The sequence below is a fragment of the Balaenoptera borealis genome, assembly GCF_965194805.1.
Source record: "Balaenoptera borealis genome assembly, chromosome: 1".
Taxonomy (NCBI): Eukaryota; Metazoa; Chordata; class Mammalia; order Artiodactyla; family Balaenopteridae; genus Balaenoptera; species Balaenoptera borealis.
In genome coordinates this window covers 5,267,654-5,287,439 of record NC_138860.1, presented here as the reverse complement: position 1 = coordinate 5,287,439, position 19,786 = coordinate 5,267,654, and the positions used below count along the sequence as shown (strand labels likewise).

The following is a 19,786-nucleotide window of genomic DNA, read 5'->3' as shown; positions in this document are numbered from 1 at the left end:
AGAACAGAGTGGAAATTACTTATACTTCTCTCTCTTGTGTTCTTAAAGCAGCCAGTTCAATCTGTTTAAAGTATTATTTCTAAAGCAATACAATGAAACATTACTTGAATTAATACATTTATTAAAATTTTTTTGAACATCCAGAAAATACAGAAAAAAAGTGGGAACATTTCACATTTAAAAGTTCCCCAGAAAAGACAACTATAAAATTAGGTTGTAGGAAAATACCACTGCTTGACAAAATAATTTCAATTAATGACAATAACCACCAGAATTGCATAAATAAAAGGGAAAATGCTGGAATTTTGTTACTAGAAATAATTCTTAATGATTAACTGTTAACAGTATTTTTGGAGTTTTTTTTTTTTTTTTTTTGGCTGTGTTGGGTCTTCGTTTCTGTGCGAGGGCTTTCTCCGGTTGTGGCGAGCAGGGGCCACTCTTCATTGCGGTGTGTGGGCCTCTCACTGTCGTGGCCTCTCTTGTTGCGGAGCACAGGCTCCAGACGCGCAGGCTCAGTAATTGTGGCTCATGGGCCCAGTTGCTCCATGGCATGTGGGATCCTCCCAGACCAGGGCTTGAACCTGTGTCCCCCGCATTGGCAGGCAGATTCTCAACGACTGTGCCACCAGGGAAGCCCATTTTTGGAGTTTTGACACTTATCTGAGGTCAAACGCTCCTACCAACTAAGGTGATGACGACAGCCATCACAGTGAGTGTGAGAATTTTATCAGTTGGAAAATCGACTCACCGTGGGCTTGTAATCAATGTCGTCCATCGACCTAAAGAAGTCCAGGCTCCTGGCTGCCGCCAGCTTCCCCTGGTCCGTGCTGTGCGTGCTCAGCGTGTCCAGGATCTCGCCCAGCAAGTCCATCTCACCCGAGGAAGGGGCCTTTGCTCTGGTTTCAAGAGAGTCGTCACTTTCGTAGAAATAAGCAGACACTTCTTCTCCGTCTTCAGAGGACAACCTGAAGAAAAAGAAAATACGTGCTGGTGATTACGTGACCACGAATGCCACATACAAGCAACCTCTCACCAATGACCGTCAACTAAGGCAGGAGTTTTAAAACCAATGTAACATTTCTGTAGAACAGCGAAGTGGATAATTGGTTCATGGCCAAATTCTTTATAGTGATGTACACACTGATTCAGATACTGGAAATCTTGAGTACGTGCACTGAGAGCAAACAAACGTTTACGGTTCCTTATCAATCTGGAAGCACAAGCAGGGCTTTTCACAGTCTAATTCTGGGGAATTTGGGACATTAGCCTTAGAAATATCAGATTCCCAGAATACCTGGGAAGTTGGCTGTACTCCAAGTTCACTTTCAGTATTTTTATATGGTTTTCCTTTTGTTTATTCACTTGTTTTATATAAACAAAGATATACTTAATGCAGAAAAAAGAATGTTGATTCTGTCATCCCAAAATATCTTAAAATTGTTTTAAAAGTTCAACATATACTATTATTATTTCCCTTATTTTATGTTAAAATTAATTTTTAACATTTTGCGTTAAATTCTCCTCTTCTGATACCACCATGGAGTTAGGTCCCGCCCCTCGCCTATCTGGTTTGTTTCGATTGACTACTTTCACTGTTCCTGATATCTACCTGGCCCTCTTCAGGAGGAGGGTAGCGGTCTAACTTAGTGAGTGGGCTTCTATTTCCCCATTAACACTATCCCAGGTGTCGCTGCAGACCTTACTGCTTCCCAAGAACAAGTTATTTCAGGTCTATCTTGCTTTCCCATCTCAAGATTCATCCCCCGTGAGACTCCAGTTAGCGCTGGTTCCTCCTGCTGAAGAATATACCGCAAGGGAGTAAAACCTGATCTCTGGGAGTGCACGTTCTCTGAAATCGCTCTTGTAACCTAAAGCTTCTGCCGCTGAGCCACATTGCGTAACAGCACAAGAGACCCCGCGACTTACTTGCTGGCTCTTTCTGCGTCCTCGTCATCGTCAGCGCACAGAGCACCATCCAGGCTCTGAAGAGGCCTTCTTAGGCGTGACTACAGAGAGAGATCGACACACTGGCATTAAGTCATTAAAGTATGTCTCTTCCATAAATTTTAACTGACAGTTTGACCTGACAAGGAATACTTTTTAAAGAAATATGCATTCAGGGTTTTGGAATACTAGCCAGTAACTTGACTAGCTGGGCAGGAAGAAGGGGAGGATATCAGACAACATTTATCTCAACGCTTACATCTCAAACCAGTCAACAAAAAACAAATCAGTGGGCTGAGTACGTAAACACTCTGCCCGCTCTCCCAGTCTGTCGGTCCCCGATTTAGGAATCTCTGACTCACAGTCAATCACTTCACCAAGCACTAAGCCCCCAGTTTCAATAATAATCAATACTTGCAATCTTGTTTCTTTTATCCCTTACCCACACTCTCCCTCACACCAAGTACTTTGAAGCAATGCTTCTCAATCGTTAAAGTACATGTACATCTCTTGGAGTTTGGTACAGGTTCTGATTCTAACATGCTCTTAGGTGAGGCTGGTGCTGGGTCTCAAGGTCACAAACCCTAGACAATGCATCATTTCACCTGTAAATACTTCACTATGTAGCTTTAACAGAGAAAGATTTTTTTTAACACAACCAAATATCATGATCATTACATAACAAATTAATAATTATTCTCTAATATCTCATCTTCCTTTATTGCCCCCAAAATGTTTTAGTGAGTTTATCTGGACCAGAATCTCAACAGGGTAGCACTGGATTTGGCTGACATGTCCCTCGTCTCAGAGGACGATCCCTTCCACCTTCACCTTCCCCCCCTCCATGCCATCTGTGTCCTTTAACGTGTTATTTTACCCTCGTTTCCTATAAACTGGCAATTACATCTGGAGCTTGGTTAGCTTCAGGTTCTGGGTTTTCTGTTTTTGGCAAGAATTCCCACAGGTGTTGATGTGTGTTTCTCAGTGCATCACATCCGGAGGCACCTAGTGATCAGATGTCTCACTTCGGGTGGTACTAAGACTGATTAATGGCTTCAGCTGTGGTTGGCCAGTGCATCCACTACAAACTTTATCAGCCTTTCACCTGATGGTTTTAGCATCCTATAGTAACCGCTGGCTAAATCCATTATTTCAGTAGGCACTTCAAAATTATGCTTTTCAAAAGCATTTCCTTTATTTGTTGGCATTTTATAAAGAACTGTCTTATTAACTATTTGGCTATCCTGAAATACAATGTGTACCAGAAAAATAGGATAATTCCTTCCTTTTATTTAACAATTTTTAGAGTAATGAGCTAATCTAACAGTCTATAAAGGTGAGCCAGGAGGGGTCTTTAAAAATTATCATTTGTATATATTTGATATGCTCACCCCATAACGGTTATTACTCTTCTTGAGGTTCAGTCGGTCCCATTTTTGAACTACACTGTGCTTATGTGTTTTAAGTAGTTATCTTTTACAGATTTATCTCGAAATATCTGCAGGGTTAAATGATATGCTATTGGGTATTTACTTCAAATTAATCCAGAGGTGGGGAGGGATCATGGGCAGGGCTGGCACAGAAATAAGATTGGCCGTAAGCTGATAATTGTTGAAGATGTATGAAAGGTACCTGGGAATTCATATAAGCTTCTCTTTACTTTTGCATGTTTGAATCATGTTAAGTGTTCATTCCACAAGAAAATAAAAACCTTTTACAGGTTTTGTTATGTGTTCCCAACAAAGTGGACCAAGATGGCAGAGTAGGAAGATCCTGCATTCGCCTCACCCCATGAACAACACGCCTCACCCCATGAACATGCCTCACCCCGTGAACATGCCCAAACTACAACTACACAGAGTGACGCATCTGAGGACGACGTGAGGACCGGCAGAGCAGCTCCTCTACGACGAAGGCTATAAAGACAAACACACCAAGACAGGTCAGAGGGACAGAGACCATCGAGTCAGGACCCACACCCTCCACGTGGCGACCTGTAAGCAGGAGGCAGTATCACAAATATTAGAGGCCCTCCCTAAGGAGCGAGGGGTCAGGGCCCCATATGGGGGCACCCCAGCCCGGGGGACCTGCACATCTGACTTTGACACCCAGTGTGGCTTACATCTGGGAGAGCCACAGGACTCTGGGAAACCGAGACTCTGCTCTTGAAGGGCTTGTGCACAGACTCGCTAGCTCTGAGTCCTGGTGCAGAGGCAGCGGTTGGAAAAACACCTGGTCATATGTGAAGGAGAGTCACTGACTAACTTCAGGGCAAGTGCCGAGGGGCAGAGATCTGTTAGAACTTTCTTCAGGGACCAAAGTGCTGGTGGACACCATTTTTTAAATTATTATTCTCTCTCTACCTAGCTGGCCCAGCACTGGCAGCTGCCATTTCTGACATTCTCCATCTGTCTCATGAACACCGTAGCCCTGACCCAGCGTTCTCCAGCCCCACCCAACCTGCCCATCCTGGCCACTGCCCCTCCAAAGCGGCTCCTGTCCTGCCACACCTGGCAGGTAGACTTGCCAGGGTCCAGCATCCCCTAAAGAGGCTCCCGCCCTGAGAGGCCAGCCCTACCCACCAGCACACCTGCAACTGAGTGGCTGGGCCCTGCAGCCAGCCACACCAAGGGCCAGGGTGCCTGCAGCAGTTACAACCAGCTGGGCCTGGAACCAACTTGCCCACCAGTGGACCCAGAGCAGTTGTGACTGGGTGGGTGTTCCAGCCAGTGGGCAACCTCGGTGCCACCACAGCAGGAGGACACATATAGCCCACAAAGGGGGGCACCCCTGGAGCATCTGACTCTGGTGACCAGGAGGGACTGCTCTTCTGGGGCCCATGGGAAACCTTCTACATAAGCCACTCCTTCAAGATGAAGAGACGAAGCCCATCTACCCAACACACAGAAACTATACAGAGAGTGAGGCAAAGTGAGGAGACAGAGGAATGTGTTCCAAAAGAAAGAATAAGACAAAAACTCAGAAAAAGAACTGAATGAAATGGAAATAAGTAATCTGATAAAGAGTTCAAACTAATGGTCATAAATATGCCCAATGAACTCATGAGAAAATAAACACAGTGAGAACTTCAATAAAGAATTACAAAATATAAAAAAGAACCAAGCAGAGCTGAATAATACAATAAATGAAATAAAAAATACACTAGATGGAATCAACAGCAGATTAGATGAAGCAGAAGAATGGATGGATCAGTGATCTGGAAGACAGGGTAGTGGAAATCACCCAAAAGGAACAGCAAAAAAGAAAAATGAATTTTAAAAAAATATAGTTTAAGGGATCCTAGGGACAAATCAAGCACACTAATATTCACATTATAGGAGTCCCAGAAGGAGAAGAGGCAGAGAAAGGGACAGAAAACTTATTTGAAGAAATAATGGCTGAAAACTTTCCTAACCAGGTGAAGGAAACAGACATCCAAGTCCAGGAAACAGAGTCCCAAACAGGATGAGCCCAAAGAGACCCAAACCAAGACACAGTGTAATTAAAATGATAAAAGTTAAAGGGAGAATCTTAAAGGTAGCAAGACAGGAAAAAAACTAGTTACATAGAAAGAAATCTCCATAAGACTATAAGCTGATTTCACAGCAGAAAATTTACAGGCCAGAAGGAACTGGTATGATATATTCAAAGTGCTGATAGAAAAAACAAAAAATCAAAAAAACCCTTAAAAACCAAGAATACTCTACCTGGTAAGGTTATCATTCATAATTAAAGTAGCAATAAAGTTTCCCAGACTAACAGAAGCTAAAGAAACTCATCACCAGTAAACTAACCATACAAAAAATGTTAAAGAGACTTCTTTAGGCAGAAAAGGCCAGAACTAGAAATAAGGAAATATATGAAAAAAATCTCATAAACATATAGTAAACATAGTGAGTGTATCAACCACTTACAAAGCAAGTATGAAGGTTAAAAGACAAAAGTAGTAAAATCAACTGTTGTAACTATAATAAGTAGTTAAGAGATACACAAAATAAAAAGATATAAAATGTGATGTCAAAAAGGTGTGTTGGGAGATAAAAAATACAGTGTTTTAAGAATGTTTGGACTTAAGTAACCATCAACTTAAAACAGACTGCTATATATGTAGGTTGTTGTACATGAACTTCATGGTAACCAAAAACCAAAAACCTATAATAGATGTATAAAAATAAAAGAGAAAAAGACCCAAAATTAACACAAAAGAAAATCATCAAACCACAGAGAAGAGACTAAGAAGAAGAAAAGAACAGAGAAGGACCACAAAACAGTTAACAAAGTGGCAATAAGTAATACCTATTAATAATCACTTAAAATGTAAAGGCCTAAAGGTTCCAATCAAAAGACACAGAGTGGCTGAACTAATGAAAAAGCAAGGCCCATCTATATGCAGCCTACAAGAGATTCACTCAAATATGAAAACACACACAGACTAAAAGTGAAGGACTGGAAAAAGATATTCCATTCAAGTGGAAACAAAAGAAATCTGGGGTAACAACACTCATATCAGACAAAATAGACTCAAAACAAAGACTGTAACAAAAGAGCACACATTACATAATGATAAAGGGGTCAATCCAAGGAGATAATATAACATTTGTAAATATTTGTGCACCCAGGTTCCCTGAATTCAGACTGTACTACAAAGCTACAGTAATCAAAACAGTATGGTAGCTGTCTACAAGAGACCCACTTCAGACCTAGGGACACATACAGACTGAAAGTGAGGGATGGAAAAAGATATTCCATGCAAATGGAAATCAAAAGACAGCTGGAGTAGCAATTCTCATATCACACAAAACAGACTTTAAAACAAAGACTATTACAAGAGACAAAAGAAGGACACTACATAATGATCAAGGGATCAATCCAAGAAGATGATATAACAATTGTAAATATTTATGCACCCAACATAGGAGCACCTCAATACATAAGGCAAATATTAACAGCCATAAAAGGGGGAAATGACAGTGACACAATCATAGTAGGGGACTTTAACACCCCACTTGCACCAATGGACAGACCATCCAAAATGAAAATAAATAAGGAAACACAAGCTTTAACTGATACATTAAACAAGATGGACTTAATTGATATTTATAGGATATTCCATCCAAAAACAACAGAATACACATTCTTCTCAAGTGGTCATGGAACATTCTCCAGGATAGATCATATCTTGGGTCACAAATCAAGTCTGGTAAATTTAAGAAAATTGAAATCGTATCAAGTATCTTTCCCGACCACAATGCTTTGAGAGTAGATAGCAATTACAGGAAAAAATCTGTAAAAAGTACAAACACATGGAGGCTAAACAATACACTACTTAATAACCAAGAGACCACTGAAGAAATCAAAGAAGAAATCAAAAAATACCTAGAAAAAGTGACAATGAAAACACGACGACCCAAAACCTATGGGATGCAGCAAAAGCAGTTCTAAGAGAGAAGTTTACAGCAATACAATCCTACCTTAAGAAACAAGAAAAATCTCAAATAAACAACCTAACCTTACACCTAAAGCAATTAGAGAAAGAAGAACAAAAAATCCCCAAAGTTAGCAGAAGGAAAGAAATCATAAATATCAGATCAGAAATAAATGAAAAAGAAATGAAGAAAACAATAGCAAAGATCAATAAAACTAAAACCTGGTTTTTTGAGAAGATGAACAAAATTGATAAACCATCAGCCAGACTCATCAAGAAAAAAAGGGAGAAGACTCAAATCAATAGAATTAGAAATGAAAAAGGAGAAGTAACAACTGACACTGCAGAAATACAAAGGATCATGAGAGATTACTACAAGCAACTATATGCCAATAAAATGGACAACCTGGAAGAAATGGACAGATTCTTAGAAAAGCACAACCTTCCGAGATTGAACCAGGAAGAAATAGAAAATATAAACAGACCAATCACAAGCACTGAAATTGACACTGTGTTAAAAATCTTCCAACAAACAAAAGCCCAGGACCAGATGGCTTCACAGGCGAATTCTATCAAACATTTATAGAAGAGCTAATACCTATCCTTCTCAAACTCTTCCAAAATATAGCAGAGGGAGGAACACTCCCAAACTCATTCTACAAGGCCACCATCACCCTGATACCAAAACCAGACAAACATGTCACAAAGAAAGAAAACTACAGGCCAACATCACTGATGAATATAGATGCAAAAATCCTGAATAAAATACTAGCAAACAGAATGCAACAGCACATTAAAAGGACCATACACCATGATCAAGTGGGGTTTATCCCAGGAATGCAAGGATTCTTCAATATATGCAAACCATTCAATGTGAGACACCATGTTAACAAACTGAAGAATAAAAACCATATGATCATCTCAATAGATGCAGAAAAGCTTTCAACAAAATTCAACACCCATTTATGATAAAAACCCTCCAGAAAGTAGGCTTAGAGGGAACTTACCTCAACATAGTAAAGGCCATATATGACAAACCCACATCCAACAGTGTCCTCAATGGTGAAAAACTGAAACCATTTCCACTAAGATCAGGTACAAGACAAGGTTGCCCACTCTCACCACTATTATTCAACATAGTTTTGGAAGTTCTAGCCACAGCAGTCAGAGAAGAAAAAGAAATAAAAGGAATCCAAATCAGAAAAGAAGTAAAGCTGTCACTGTTTGCAGATGACACGATACTATACATAGAGAATCCTAAAGATGCTACCAGAAAACTACTAGAGCTAATCAATGAATTTGGTAAAGTAGCAGGATACAAATTGCACAGAAATCTCTTGCATTCCTATACACTAATGAAAAATCTGAAAGTGAAATTAAGGAAACACTCCCATTTACCATTGCAACAAAAAGAATGAAATACCTAAGAATGAACCTACCTAAGGAGACAAAAGACCTGTATGCAGAAAACTATAAGACACTGATGAAAGAAATTAAAGATGATACAAATAGATAGATATACCATGTTCTTGGATTGGAAGAATCAACATTGTGAAAATGACTCTACTACCCAAAGCAATCTACAGATTCAATGCAATCCCTATCAAACTACCACTGGCATTTTTCACAGAACTAGAACAAAAAATTTCACAATCTGTATGGAAACACAAAAGACCCCGAATAGCCAAAGCAATCTTGAGAAAGAAAAACGGAGCTGGAGGAATCAGGCTCCCTGACTTCAGACTATACTACAAAGCTACTGTAATCAAGACAGTATGGTACTGGCACAAAAACAGAAATATAGATCAATGGAACAGGATAGAAAGCCCAGAGATAAACCCATGCACATATGGTCACCTTTCTTTGATAAAGGAGGCAAGGATATACAATAGAGAAAAGACAGCCTCTTCAGTAAGTGGTGCTGGGAAAACTGGACAGCTACATGTAGAAGAATGAAATTAGAACACTCCCTAACACTGTACACAAAAATAAACTCAAAATGGATTAAAGACCTAAATGTAAGGCCAGACACTATCAAACTCTTAGAGGAAAACATAGGCAGAACACTGTATGACATAAATCACAGCAAGATCCTTTTTGACCCACTTCCTAGAGAAATGAAAATAAAAACAAAAGATAAACAAATGAGACCTAATGAAACTTAAAAGCTTTTGCACAGCAAAGGAAACCATAAACAAGACGAAAAGACAACCCTCAGAATGGGACAAAATATTTGCAAATGAAGCAACTGACAAAGGATTAATCTCCAAAATATAGAAGCAGCTCATGTGGCTCAATATCAAAAAACCAAACAACCCAATCCAAAAATGGGCAGAAGAACTAAATAGACATTTCTCCAAAGAAGATATACAGATTGCCAACAAACATATGAAAGAATGCTCAACATCATTAATCATTAGAAAAATGCAAATCAAAACTACAATGAGGTATCACCTCACACCAGTCAGAATAGCCATCATCAAAAATCTACAAACAATAAATGCTGGAGAGGGTGTGGAGGAAAGGGAACCCTCTTGCACTGTTGGTGGGAATGTAATTTGATACAGCCACTATGGAGAACATTATGGAGGTTCCTTAAAAAACTAAAAATAAAACTACCATACAACCCAGCAATCCCACTACTGGGCATATACCCTGAGAAAACCAAATTCAAAGAGAGTCATGTACCACAATGTTCATTGCAGCTCTATTTACAATAGCCAGGACATGGAAGCAACCTAAGTGTCCATCGACAGATGAATGGATAAAGAAGATGTGGCACATATATACAATGGAATATTACTCAGCCATAAAAAGAAATGAAATTGAGTTATTTGTAGTGAGGTGGATGGACCTAGAGTCTGTCATACAGAGTGAAGTAATTCAGAAAGAGAAAAACAAATACCATATGCTAACACATATATATGGAATCTAAAAAAAAAAAAAGAAAGGCCATGAAGAACCAAGGGGCAGGACGGGAATAAAGATGCAGACCTACTAGAGAATGGACTTAAGGACACGGGGAGGGGGAAGGGTAAGCTGGGACGAAGTGAGAGAGTGGCATGGACATATATACACTACCAAATGTAAAACCGATAGCTAGTGGGAAGCAGCCGCATAGCACAGGGAGATCAGCTCGGTGCTTTGTGACCACCTAGAGGGGTGGGATAGGGAGGGGAGGGAGGGTGACGCAAGAGGGAAGAGATATGGGGATATATGTATATGTATAGCTGACTCATTTTGTTATAAAGCAGAAACTAACACACCATTGTAAAGCAATTATACTCCAATAAAGACGTTAAATAAAAAAAAATACTTTCAGCCACTAAAATTTGATAAAAATTAAAAAACAAAACAGTATGGTACTGGCAAAAAAACAAATATAGATCAATGGATCAGGATAGGAAGTCCAGAGATAAACCCATGCACTTATGGTCACCTAATCTATGACAAAGGAGGCAAGAATATACAGTGGAGAAAAGACAGCCTCTTCAGTAAGTGATTCTGAGAAAACCGAACAGCTACATGTAAAAAGAATGAAATTAGAACATTCCCTAACACCAAACACAAAAATAAAATCAAAATGGATTAAAGACCTAAATTTAAGGCCAGACACTATAAAACTCTTAGAGGAAAACATAGGAAGAACACTCTGACATAAATCGCAGCAAGATCTTTTTTGATCCACCTCCTAGAGTATTGGAAATTAAAACAAAAATAAACAAATGGGACCTAATGAAACTTAAAAGTTTTTACACAGAGAAGGAAACCATAAACAAAATGAAAAGAGAACCCTCAGAATGGGAGAAAATATTTGCAAACGAAGTGACCGACAAGGGATTAATCTCCAAAATATACAAACAGCTCAGGCAGCTCAATATTAAAAAAAACCCAACCCAATCAAAAAGTGGGTGGAAGATCTAAATAGACATTTCTCCAAAGAAGACATACAGATGGCCAAAAAACACATGAAAAGATGCTCAACATTACATCTCTAATTATTAGAGAAATGCAAATCAAAACTACAATGAGGTTATCATCTCACACTGGTCAGAATGGCCATCATCAAAAAATCTACAAATGGTAAATGCTGGAGAGGATATGGAGAAAAGGGAACCCTCTTCCACTGTTGGTGGGAATGTAAATTGGTATAGCCACTATGGAGAACATTATGGAGGTTCCTTAAAAAACTAAAAATAGAGCTTCCATATGATCCAGCAATCCCATTCCTGGACATGTATCCGGAGAAAACCGTAACTTGAAAAGATACATGCACCCCAATGTTCACTGCAGCACTATTTACAACAGCCAGGACATGGAAGCAACCTAAATGTCCATCGATAGAGGAATGGCTAAAGAAGATGTGGTACATATATACAGTGGAATATTACTTAGCCATGAAAAAGAATGAAATAATGCCATTTGCAGCAACATGGATGGACCTAGAGATTGTCATACTGAGTGAAGTAAGTCAAAGACAAATATCATATGATATTGCTTATACGTGGAATCTAAAAAAATAGTACAAATGGACTTATTTACAAAACAGAAGCAGAGTCACAGATGTAGAAAACAAACTTATGATTACCAGTGGGGAAAGAGCAGGGAGGGATAAGCTGGGAGATTGGGACTGACATATACACACTACTATATATAAAATAGATAACTAATAAGGACCTACTGTATAATGCAGGGAACTCGATACTCTGTAATGGCCTATATGGAAAAAGAATCTAAAAAAGAGTGGATATATGTAAATGTATTGTATATGATTCACTTTGCTGTACAGCAGAAACTAACACAACATTGCAAATCAGCTATACTCTAATAAAAATTTTTAAAAAGTAAATAAATAGCATGACAGTAAAAAAAAAAAATGTATGCACCCAATATAGTAGCACCTAAGTATATAAAGCAAATATTAACAGGAATAAAGGGAGAAACTGACAGTAATACAATAATAGTAGGAGACTTTAATACCTTACATCAATGGACAGAACATCCAACAGAAAATAAGGAAACACTTGCCTTAAACAATACATTAGACCAGATGGACACACACACATACACACACACAGAGAACATTCCACCCCCAAACAGAGTACACATTCAAGTGCACATGGAACATTCTCTGGGATAGATCACATGTTAGGCCATAAAAAAGTCTCAATAAATTTAAAAGGACTGAAATCATATAAAGCATCCTTTCTGAACACAACAGTACAAAACTGGAAATCCATTACAAGAGGAAAACTGGAAGAAACGAAACTCATGAAGACTAAACAACATGCTACTAACCAACCAATGGGTTAATGAAGAAATCAAAGAGAAAATAAAAAACCACCTTGAAATAAATGAAAATGAAAAACATTGTTCCAAAGTTGACGGAAAATCAGTTCTAAGAGGAAAGTTCATAGCCTACCTCAAGAGAAAAACATATAAACAATCTAACTTTACACCTAAAGGAACTAGAAAAAAGAAAAATAAATAAAGCCCAAAGTTAGTAGGAGGAAGAAAATAATAAAGATCAGAGTGGAAATAAATAAAATAGAGACTATAAAAACAACAGAAAAGATCAATGAAAGTAAGAGCTGGTTCTTTGAAAAGCTAAACAAAATTGATAAATCTTTAGCCAAACTCATCAAGGAAAAAAGAGAGAGGGCCCAAATCAATAAAATCAGAAATGAAAGAGAAGTTACAACCAATACAAAGAATCCTAAGAGACTACTACTACAACCTCTTATATACCAACAAATTGGACAACCTGGAAGAAAGAGATGAATTCCTAGATACATACCATCCTCCAAGACTCAATGGGGAAGAAATAGAAAATCTAAACAGACTAATTACTAGTAATGAAATTCAATCAATAATAAAAAAACTCCCAACAAAAGTCCAGGATCAGAAGGCTTCACAGGTGAGTTCTACCAAACATTTAAAGAAGAGCTAACACCCATCCTTCTCAAAACTATTCCAAAAATTTGCAGAGGAGGGAAAGCTTCTAAACTTGTTCCAAAAGGCCAGCATTACCCTGATAACAAAACCAGACAAAGATACTACAAAAAACGAAAATTACAGGCTAATATTCCTGATGAACATAGGTGCAACAATCCTCAACAAAATACTAGCAAACCAAATCCAACAACACATTAAAAGGATCCTACACCACGATCAAGTGGGGTTTCTTCTAGAGATGCAAGGGTGGTTCAATATCCACAAATTAATCAATGTGCTAGTGAGTGACAGAAAGGAAAGAATGAGTCGAGAAATATGTTCTTGTAACCCCCGCTGGGAATGTGCAGTAAGTTTCTCCATAATTTTGGTAATCAGCAATGTATTGGGACTTATAACTGTAATACCACTTTACAACTATAAGTTTAAGGTATGTGAGTTAACTAGAAATTTGGGAAATAACCTAAAAACACAACTACCACTTACAACGTTATTTCTGTGGGAAAAATATATTTTACCCACTCACTCCAGAACTCACAAAATATAATGCAGTCCTCTGATTCTCAAGACAAGTCATTATTATTACACTGACCTCTGTGTATGCTTACCATTATGCCAGCTATGGGTCTTGAATTTAATTTTTTTTATTAAAAAAAATACAAATCAAAACAAAAACCAAATGAACAAAAACTATGAGGGAGCTGGGACTTTATGCTGCTATTTAACAAATCATCATTGACTATTTAAGAACTAATACGAGAAGGTAAGAAACACATAACTTAATATTTATGTTTACAGCATACTTTGCAAAGCACTGTCACATACACACTGGGCCAGGTTCTGGGAATACAGAGTTGAGTTAGGTTGAGTCTCTGCCTTTAAGCAGCTCAGAGTCTAAATAACCCCACAATACATCTGGAGGAACACCAGGGAGGCCCCATAATTGCTCAAGGTCACACCCCTTATCAAGAATAAGAACCAGAAAGTGGAACCTGACGTGTTGCCAGCCCCTTGTTCATTTTCTTCCACAAGTTAGTTTCATATTCTACAATCTGCCTGCATATACCGTAGATTCTCAATTATTTTTTTTATTAACTATATCTTTCTTTGTAATGAAGCGCCTGCTTTTCCACAGTCTAAGTCATTTAAGTCATAAGAGCTTCACAAGTACCTCTGTATTTAGTTTTACATTTTCTATCTAGGCCAGGGTTTTATCAATTTCTATATACATAGGGGTGTAAAAGTGTAACTTATGGTGAGTTTTCAAAACAGAATGAGAATTAGAATCAGAAGTAAAACTGATTAATGTTTTGCTTTCTACGGGCGTTACGCTTTGGCTAACTGAAATAAGCTTCTAATGAACAGTTATCGAATATGTATATGCAATCATTCAGTTCATTAGGACCTGCAATCTCCATACACAGTACGGAGTAACAGTGTCCAAACACATGGTGAATGTGTCAACTGCTTAATGACCTCATACTACATAACTGTTAAGGTCACAAAAAAGAAAAAAGGAGAAAAATAATTACAATCTGATCAGCATTCAAGATAGAGGGAAATGGCAGCATCTTGAACAAATCATCATCAGCTCCTGAGCGCACATGAACCCAGATTAACTCTGCGACACTGTTTCTGGTGGGTTTGGACGCAGGCACAGTGCTTGCAGAGGAAATAAAGAATTGTTTCCACTATACCCAGCACACATGACACAGGCAAAAAGGCCTGGTCATAATTTTATGAACAGAAGTCTTTTATGGGTAACTGGCAGCTAGTAAGCTTAGAGTGCAAAAAGTATACTGTGTACTCTTCAGGGTGTGTGATACACAGCCAATACTGGGGCATCTTTATCTGGATTCATAAATCACAGATATATCATGACTGAAAACCTGCACACTAAACTACACAGAAACTAAACTATGACTAACAGAAACATAATCCCAACACATTGAAAATTAAAAATATATACATTTTAATACAACTGACTATAGCTTTTGAAAAGCTGTGCATATCATTATTTTTCTAACTATAACGTTAGATAGTTAATAGTTGCAGATGCCAGTGGAATGGACTTTGTATACTATATGTTTTCAGAGAAAAATACTATTCTATTTCAGATCTGGATAGAAATCTCACAGTAACAGGTGTACAGTGGGAAAGTTCCCAAGGGCCAATGAACATGTTCATCATAAATTATTACCTAGAACCCCCTGAAATAAGTGCCAGGACAGTCATAATATGGCTTATATTTGGGAACAGGAGCTTTCTTTAAAAAAAAAAGTGATTATGAAATAGATTGAGAGAGAGCTATAAGCAGTCAACATGGAGAAAAAAGTGAGAAAAAGAAAAATTAAGTTGATTTACATTTTTAAAAGACCCTATAAATAGTTTTCAAAGTTGCACTAAATGACACGACATGGTTCTTGCCCCTGGAAAACCAGCCAGTGTCACAGGTAAGCCTCCCATCGCCTGTGCATCTGCCGTGTGCAGTTATGGAAGCTTCTCTCTTTTCTGTGTTTTGAAATGTGCATAGCTTTTTCCATGAATTTTTTCTGAAAAGGGGGAAAAGACTCTTTCCTTTTCTTCTTGATCAGGGTACAAACAATGGCCAGGTTTCTTTAATTTACTGACACAAGAAAGAAGACTGTAATCCTGTTTTTGGTGCCTCTAATCTTTAGGGAGCGTTAATAGCCTGTGATGACATTTTCTGGGTGTCCACAAAGTTAGCAATTGCTCCCTGGTTCACTCTGCTCTGACCCACAAGGCATCACCAGGGCCCCTTTCGGTGCCTGATACCTGCCCTGAGTTGTTCTACCACAGGACCTTTGCACAGGTCGATCCCCCTGCCTTGCAACCTCTCCTCTTACACTGATCCCCTCCTCCCGGCCCCACTGTCTCTGCCACTACACGTCTGTACTCACTGGAAAATCTGTAACTGCCCACCTGCATCTGAGCCTGTTTCGTCCCACCGTGTAGAAAAGCTACAGTCGCTAAGCTGCTGACAGAGACATCTTTTTAAAGGCAAATACAACAATGCTCTGCTCCTCTTTCCATAACGCCTTCAGTGGCTCCCCACTGTTTTGGGGATAAATCTCTGACTCCTCACTTTTGCCCAGACTCTGCCACAGGGGTGTTTGCTCCGGCTCTACCAGCCGTCTTCCCTCCCGTGCGTGCGGGTCCAGCAGAACCTCCCCCACCTGGCCTTTTCCCCTCTCTCTCTAGTTGTCCTTCACGCTTTGCTCTCCCCTCCCACCTTGCAGGATACACGTCCTCACTCATCCGTCAGCTTGCTGCTGCCTCGTGCATCCCTAGAGCACCTGGACGCACACCTGCCGGGGGGCCTGTCCCGCTGCACCGCGTCCTGGTTAGAGACCCTCCTCCCCGCTCTGCAGCCGGTTCCGAGGGCAGGCGCCTTGCTCCCTTGTCTCTCGTACCCTCAGAACCACGCAGCATGTGGTACGTATTAGTGTCAGGAAAACTGCAAAAGACTTTGAAAGGAGCCAAAGATGACGGCGTGTCCTGTCAGCGGAATCTGGATGACGTTCAGGAGACCTTGTGGGGTTACCTGATTCTACAGGGCTCTCCATCTTTGTCTTTATCGACCTGCCCAGGATACAACTGGACAAACTGTGCAACCAAGGCCTTACCTGGAGCCACTGCTGTGGACCAAAGGTTGTAGATTTATGGAGCCGAAGCCTACAGAGCCCTCCCGGGAGACCCGTGAGGTACCCACCTGACAGGGTCCAGCCTCAAAGATGCCTTTCCCAGCAGGCCGGTAGCCTGAGCAAATCCAGAGAACCTCAAGAGGGATTCACCCCAATTTGTAGCTATTTCAGGTAAAACATATTTTTACCTGCTAGAAAGCTTTCTTGGGCTTAGTTTCCTAGCCTTCAGATAGCAAATAACAGAGACTTTTATCAGCCCAATCGGATTTCTTACGAAAACTTCCAGAAAGAAGTAAATTCTGTGACCACAGCTGGCCTATACTGCATGGCTCTAGATTCACAAAACTGTGATGTAAATAATCAGGTCAAACCTGATGAGAACAGCCTTCTCTTTTGATCAAGAATAATCTTTGAGATCATGAGGATCACAGGTGGAGAGAATGTCAGGAAAACTGTAAAAGATACTGAAATGGGTCCAAAATTACCGGTGTCCTCTCAGAGGAATGTTAGGTACTGCCTAGACTCCTGGGGCAGATTGGGGGATTGTCCAACGCTCTGGAGGTCTGCACGGCTCACAGGCACTATTAACAACCCTGCCGAGACCAAAGGTACCTTGGGGAGGACTGACGGCAATGGAAATCTTTCTTGTCCCCAGAGATGCAGCAAATTTTGCCCAGTGGAGCCACAGGTATGCGGTGTGGACAATGATGGTTTTAGTACCTGTTGGCATGTACACTTCAGTATTCTTGACTGTCTAGGTGTCTGTTCTTTGAAGTATCCTTTGTATCCATTTTTTCTTTACATCTTACTGGTTTTCTCATTAGCTAATGAACCAAATAAAATGAGGGCGTTATAATTCTACCCTTTAATAAAAAATTCTTTAAAGCAGGCGGTTAGTGTTTCGTGAATAAATGAATACCTCCATACATGGTAGTAGTTTCTGTTGAGCACTTCAACGAATTTTAAAACTGATAAGAAAATACATAACGCAAAGAAGACGGTACCGCGCTAACTGGCCGACGTGGGCATTTTCAGCGCCCGCGAGGCACAGAGGAGTGTTATGCTCATTCATTCAGTAAAGATTACAGAAACGTCTGCATGTACCAGGTAGTGGGCCACATGCTAGTATGAGTATGACCGACAACAGGGCTCCTTGCCCTCATGGCGACTGTGGTCTAGTAAACGAAACATGAATTAAGTTGAATAATCTAAGCAGCCAATTAGGACAGCAGGAACTTGTACTAAACTATGACTGCCACGAGGAATCTGACCTCGTCAGGGAGGTCAAGGGAAGGCTTCCCCTGAGAGATGTTTGACTTCAGCTCTGAAAGGTCAGGAGGAATTAAGTAGATGATGAGAAGAGGAACTAAAACGTGCAAAGGTCCCGTGGTGGGACGACCAGGGCAAACACAATGGAATCAAAGACGCCTACGGTGCCCCGTCGGTCAGAGCCTGGGTCGGGTCCCGTGCACAGGGTTACTGAAGGGCCCACTGGTCTTGCAGTTGCCTGGCTGACCACTAGATGGCAGGTGTATACTAAGAAGGCACAAGGCTGGATGCAGGTACGTTTACAGCAGGTCACAGAAACTGGGGGAGAGCAGAGGTGTAGCAGGAAAGAGTGGGCGGGCAGAAGGTGGTAGGCGGGATGGAGACGGGGACAGACCCAACTTGCAGGCCCCGACGGTGGAGGGTAACAGGAAGCCATTCATTGTTTTTTCCCTTCAACAAATATTTGAGGACCTCCTGAAAGCTTCTCTGTTCTCCTTGAAGGTAAGTAGCAGCCCTACCTCATTAAAAAAAAAAATTCTTAGCATCTCTTTGCACCACAAACATCCGTTAAGCACCTACTACACGTGAGCTACTGTCTTCCATGCTGTGAGGCACACAAAAGAAAAGAAAAAGATGTTCCTTCCTCTCAAGATTTTCTAAAAAGGGTGAAAATGCCAAATACTGAATATAATAAAGCAGTTACAAACACAATTCTTCCTACGGATATAACTGCACTCAGCTTTTTGATCACATATGACAACTTACGTAAATGACCATTAATACTGATCATGATTTATGTCAAATTGTAACATTCCTAATAAGTAGGTTCCATCAGCAGGCTAACAATACTAACCACATAGAACTGTAAGTACATCCTTTAAATACTGGTAAACTCTGGGATCAATAAGGAGGTCTGGAAGTTTCTGAACTGTACAGACCTAGTGCAGCTGGAACTCTAGCCATGGTCAGGCACTACTGACCCCAGAAGCTGTGCAAACTAGCAAATAACTACTGGCATTTGCAACTCTCTTGGGAGCCAGTACTACACTAAAAGGGTATATTTTTTGGATGCAAGAAGACATCATAAGGAAACAAAACAAGCAGAGTTTTACATCCCTCTGACGCAAAGAATTAAATATAAAGATGGGGAATTGGACGTCGCACGTCTTCAGTTGGACTCTCACTAGGTTCTAAACACAATTGTGCAATAAAAATGTTCTCACATGGACATATAAAATATAAAGCGAAAAATTAATATACTATCAATATTTTGGAAGTAATAAGCACTTGTATAGCAAGGGATGCTTACTAAGAATGTGAAAAATACTAAACTAATGCGAAAAAGCTATCAGTGTGGAATGAAATTTATCAGAGAAGATATTGTATTAGAGAAGCGAGACGTTGAGTAAAGCAAAGAGAATGGACTGGAAAAGACCGGAAGGAAGAGAGGACCCACGAGGAGCGTGACAGAGGCAGGGTGTCCAGGTCACAATACCATCAAACCCCACGTCTAATGAGGCAGCAAGAAATG

The 19,786-nt window shown here is 40.0% G+C and overlaps 1 protein-coding gene across 7 annotated transcripts in view; it reads right to left on the bottom strand.

The window, feature by feature from the left end:
* Positions 1-19,786, bottom strand: part of DENND1B (DENN domain containing 1B) — a gene marked incomplete at its 3' end in the record, with an annotated part of 254,407 nt that overhangs the window by 7,465 nt on the left and 227,156 nt on the right. For all 7 annotated transcript variants that reach the window (XM_082394433.1, XM_082394435.1, XM_082394436.1 and 4 more), the window contains 2 exons: positions 1,927-2,006; positions 749-965 (listed from right to left, as the gene is read on the bottom strand). In XM_082394433.1, coding sequence (XP_082250559.1) covers positions 749-965; positions 1,927-2,006 — 297 coding nt within the window. The remainder of the gene's footprint in view (positions 1-748; positions 966-1,926; positions 2,007-19,786) is intronic.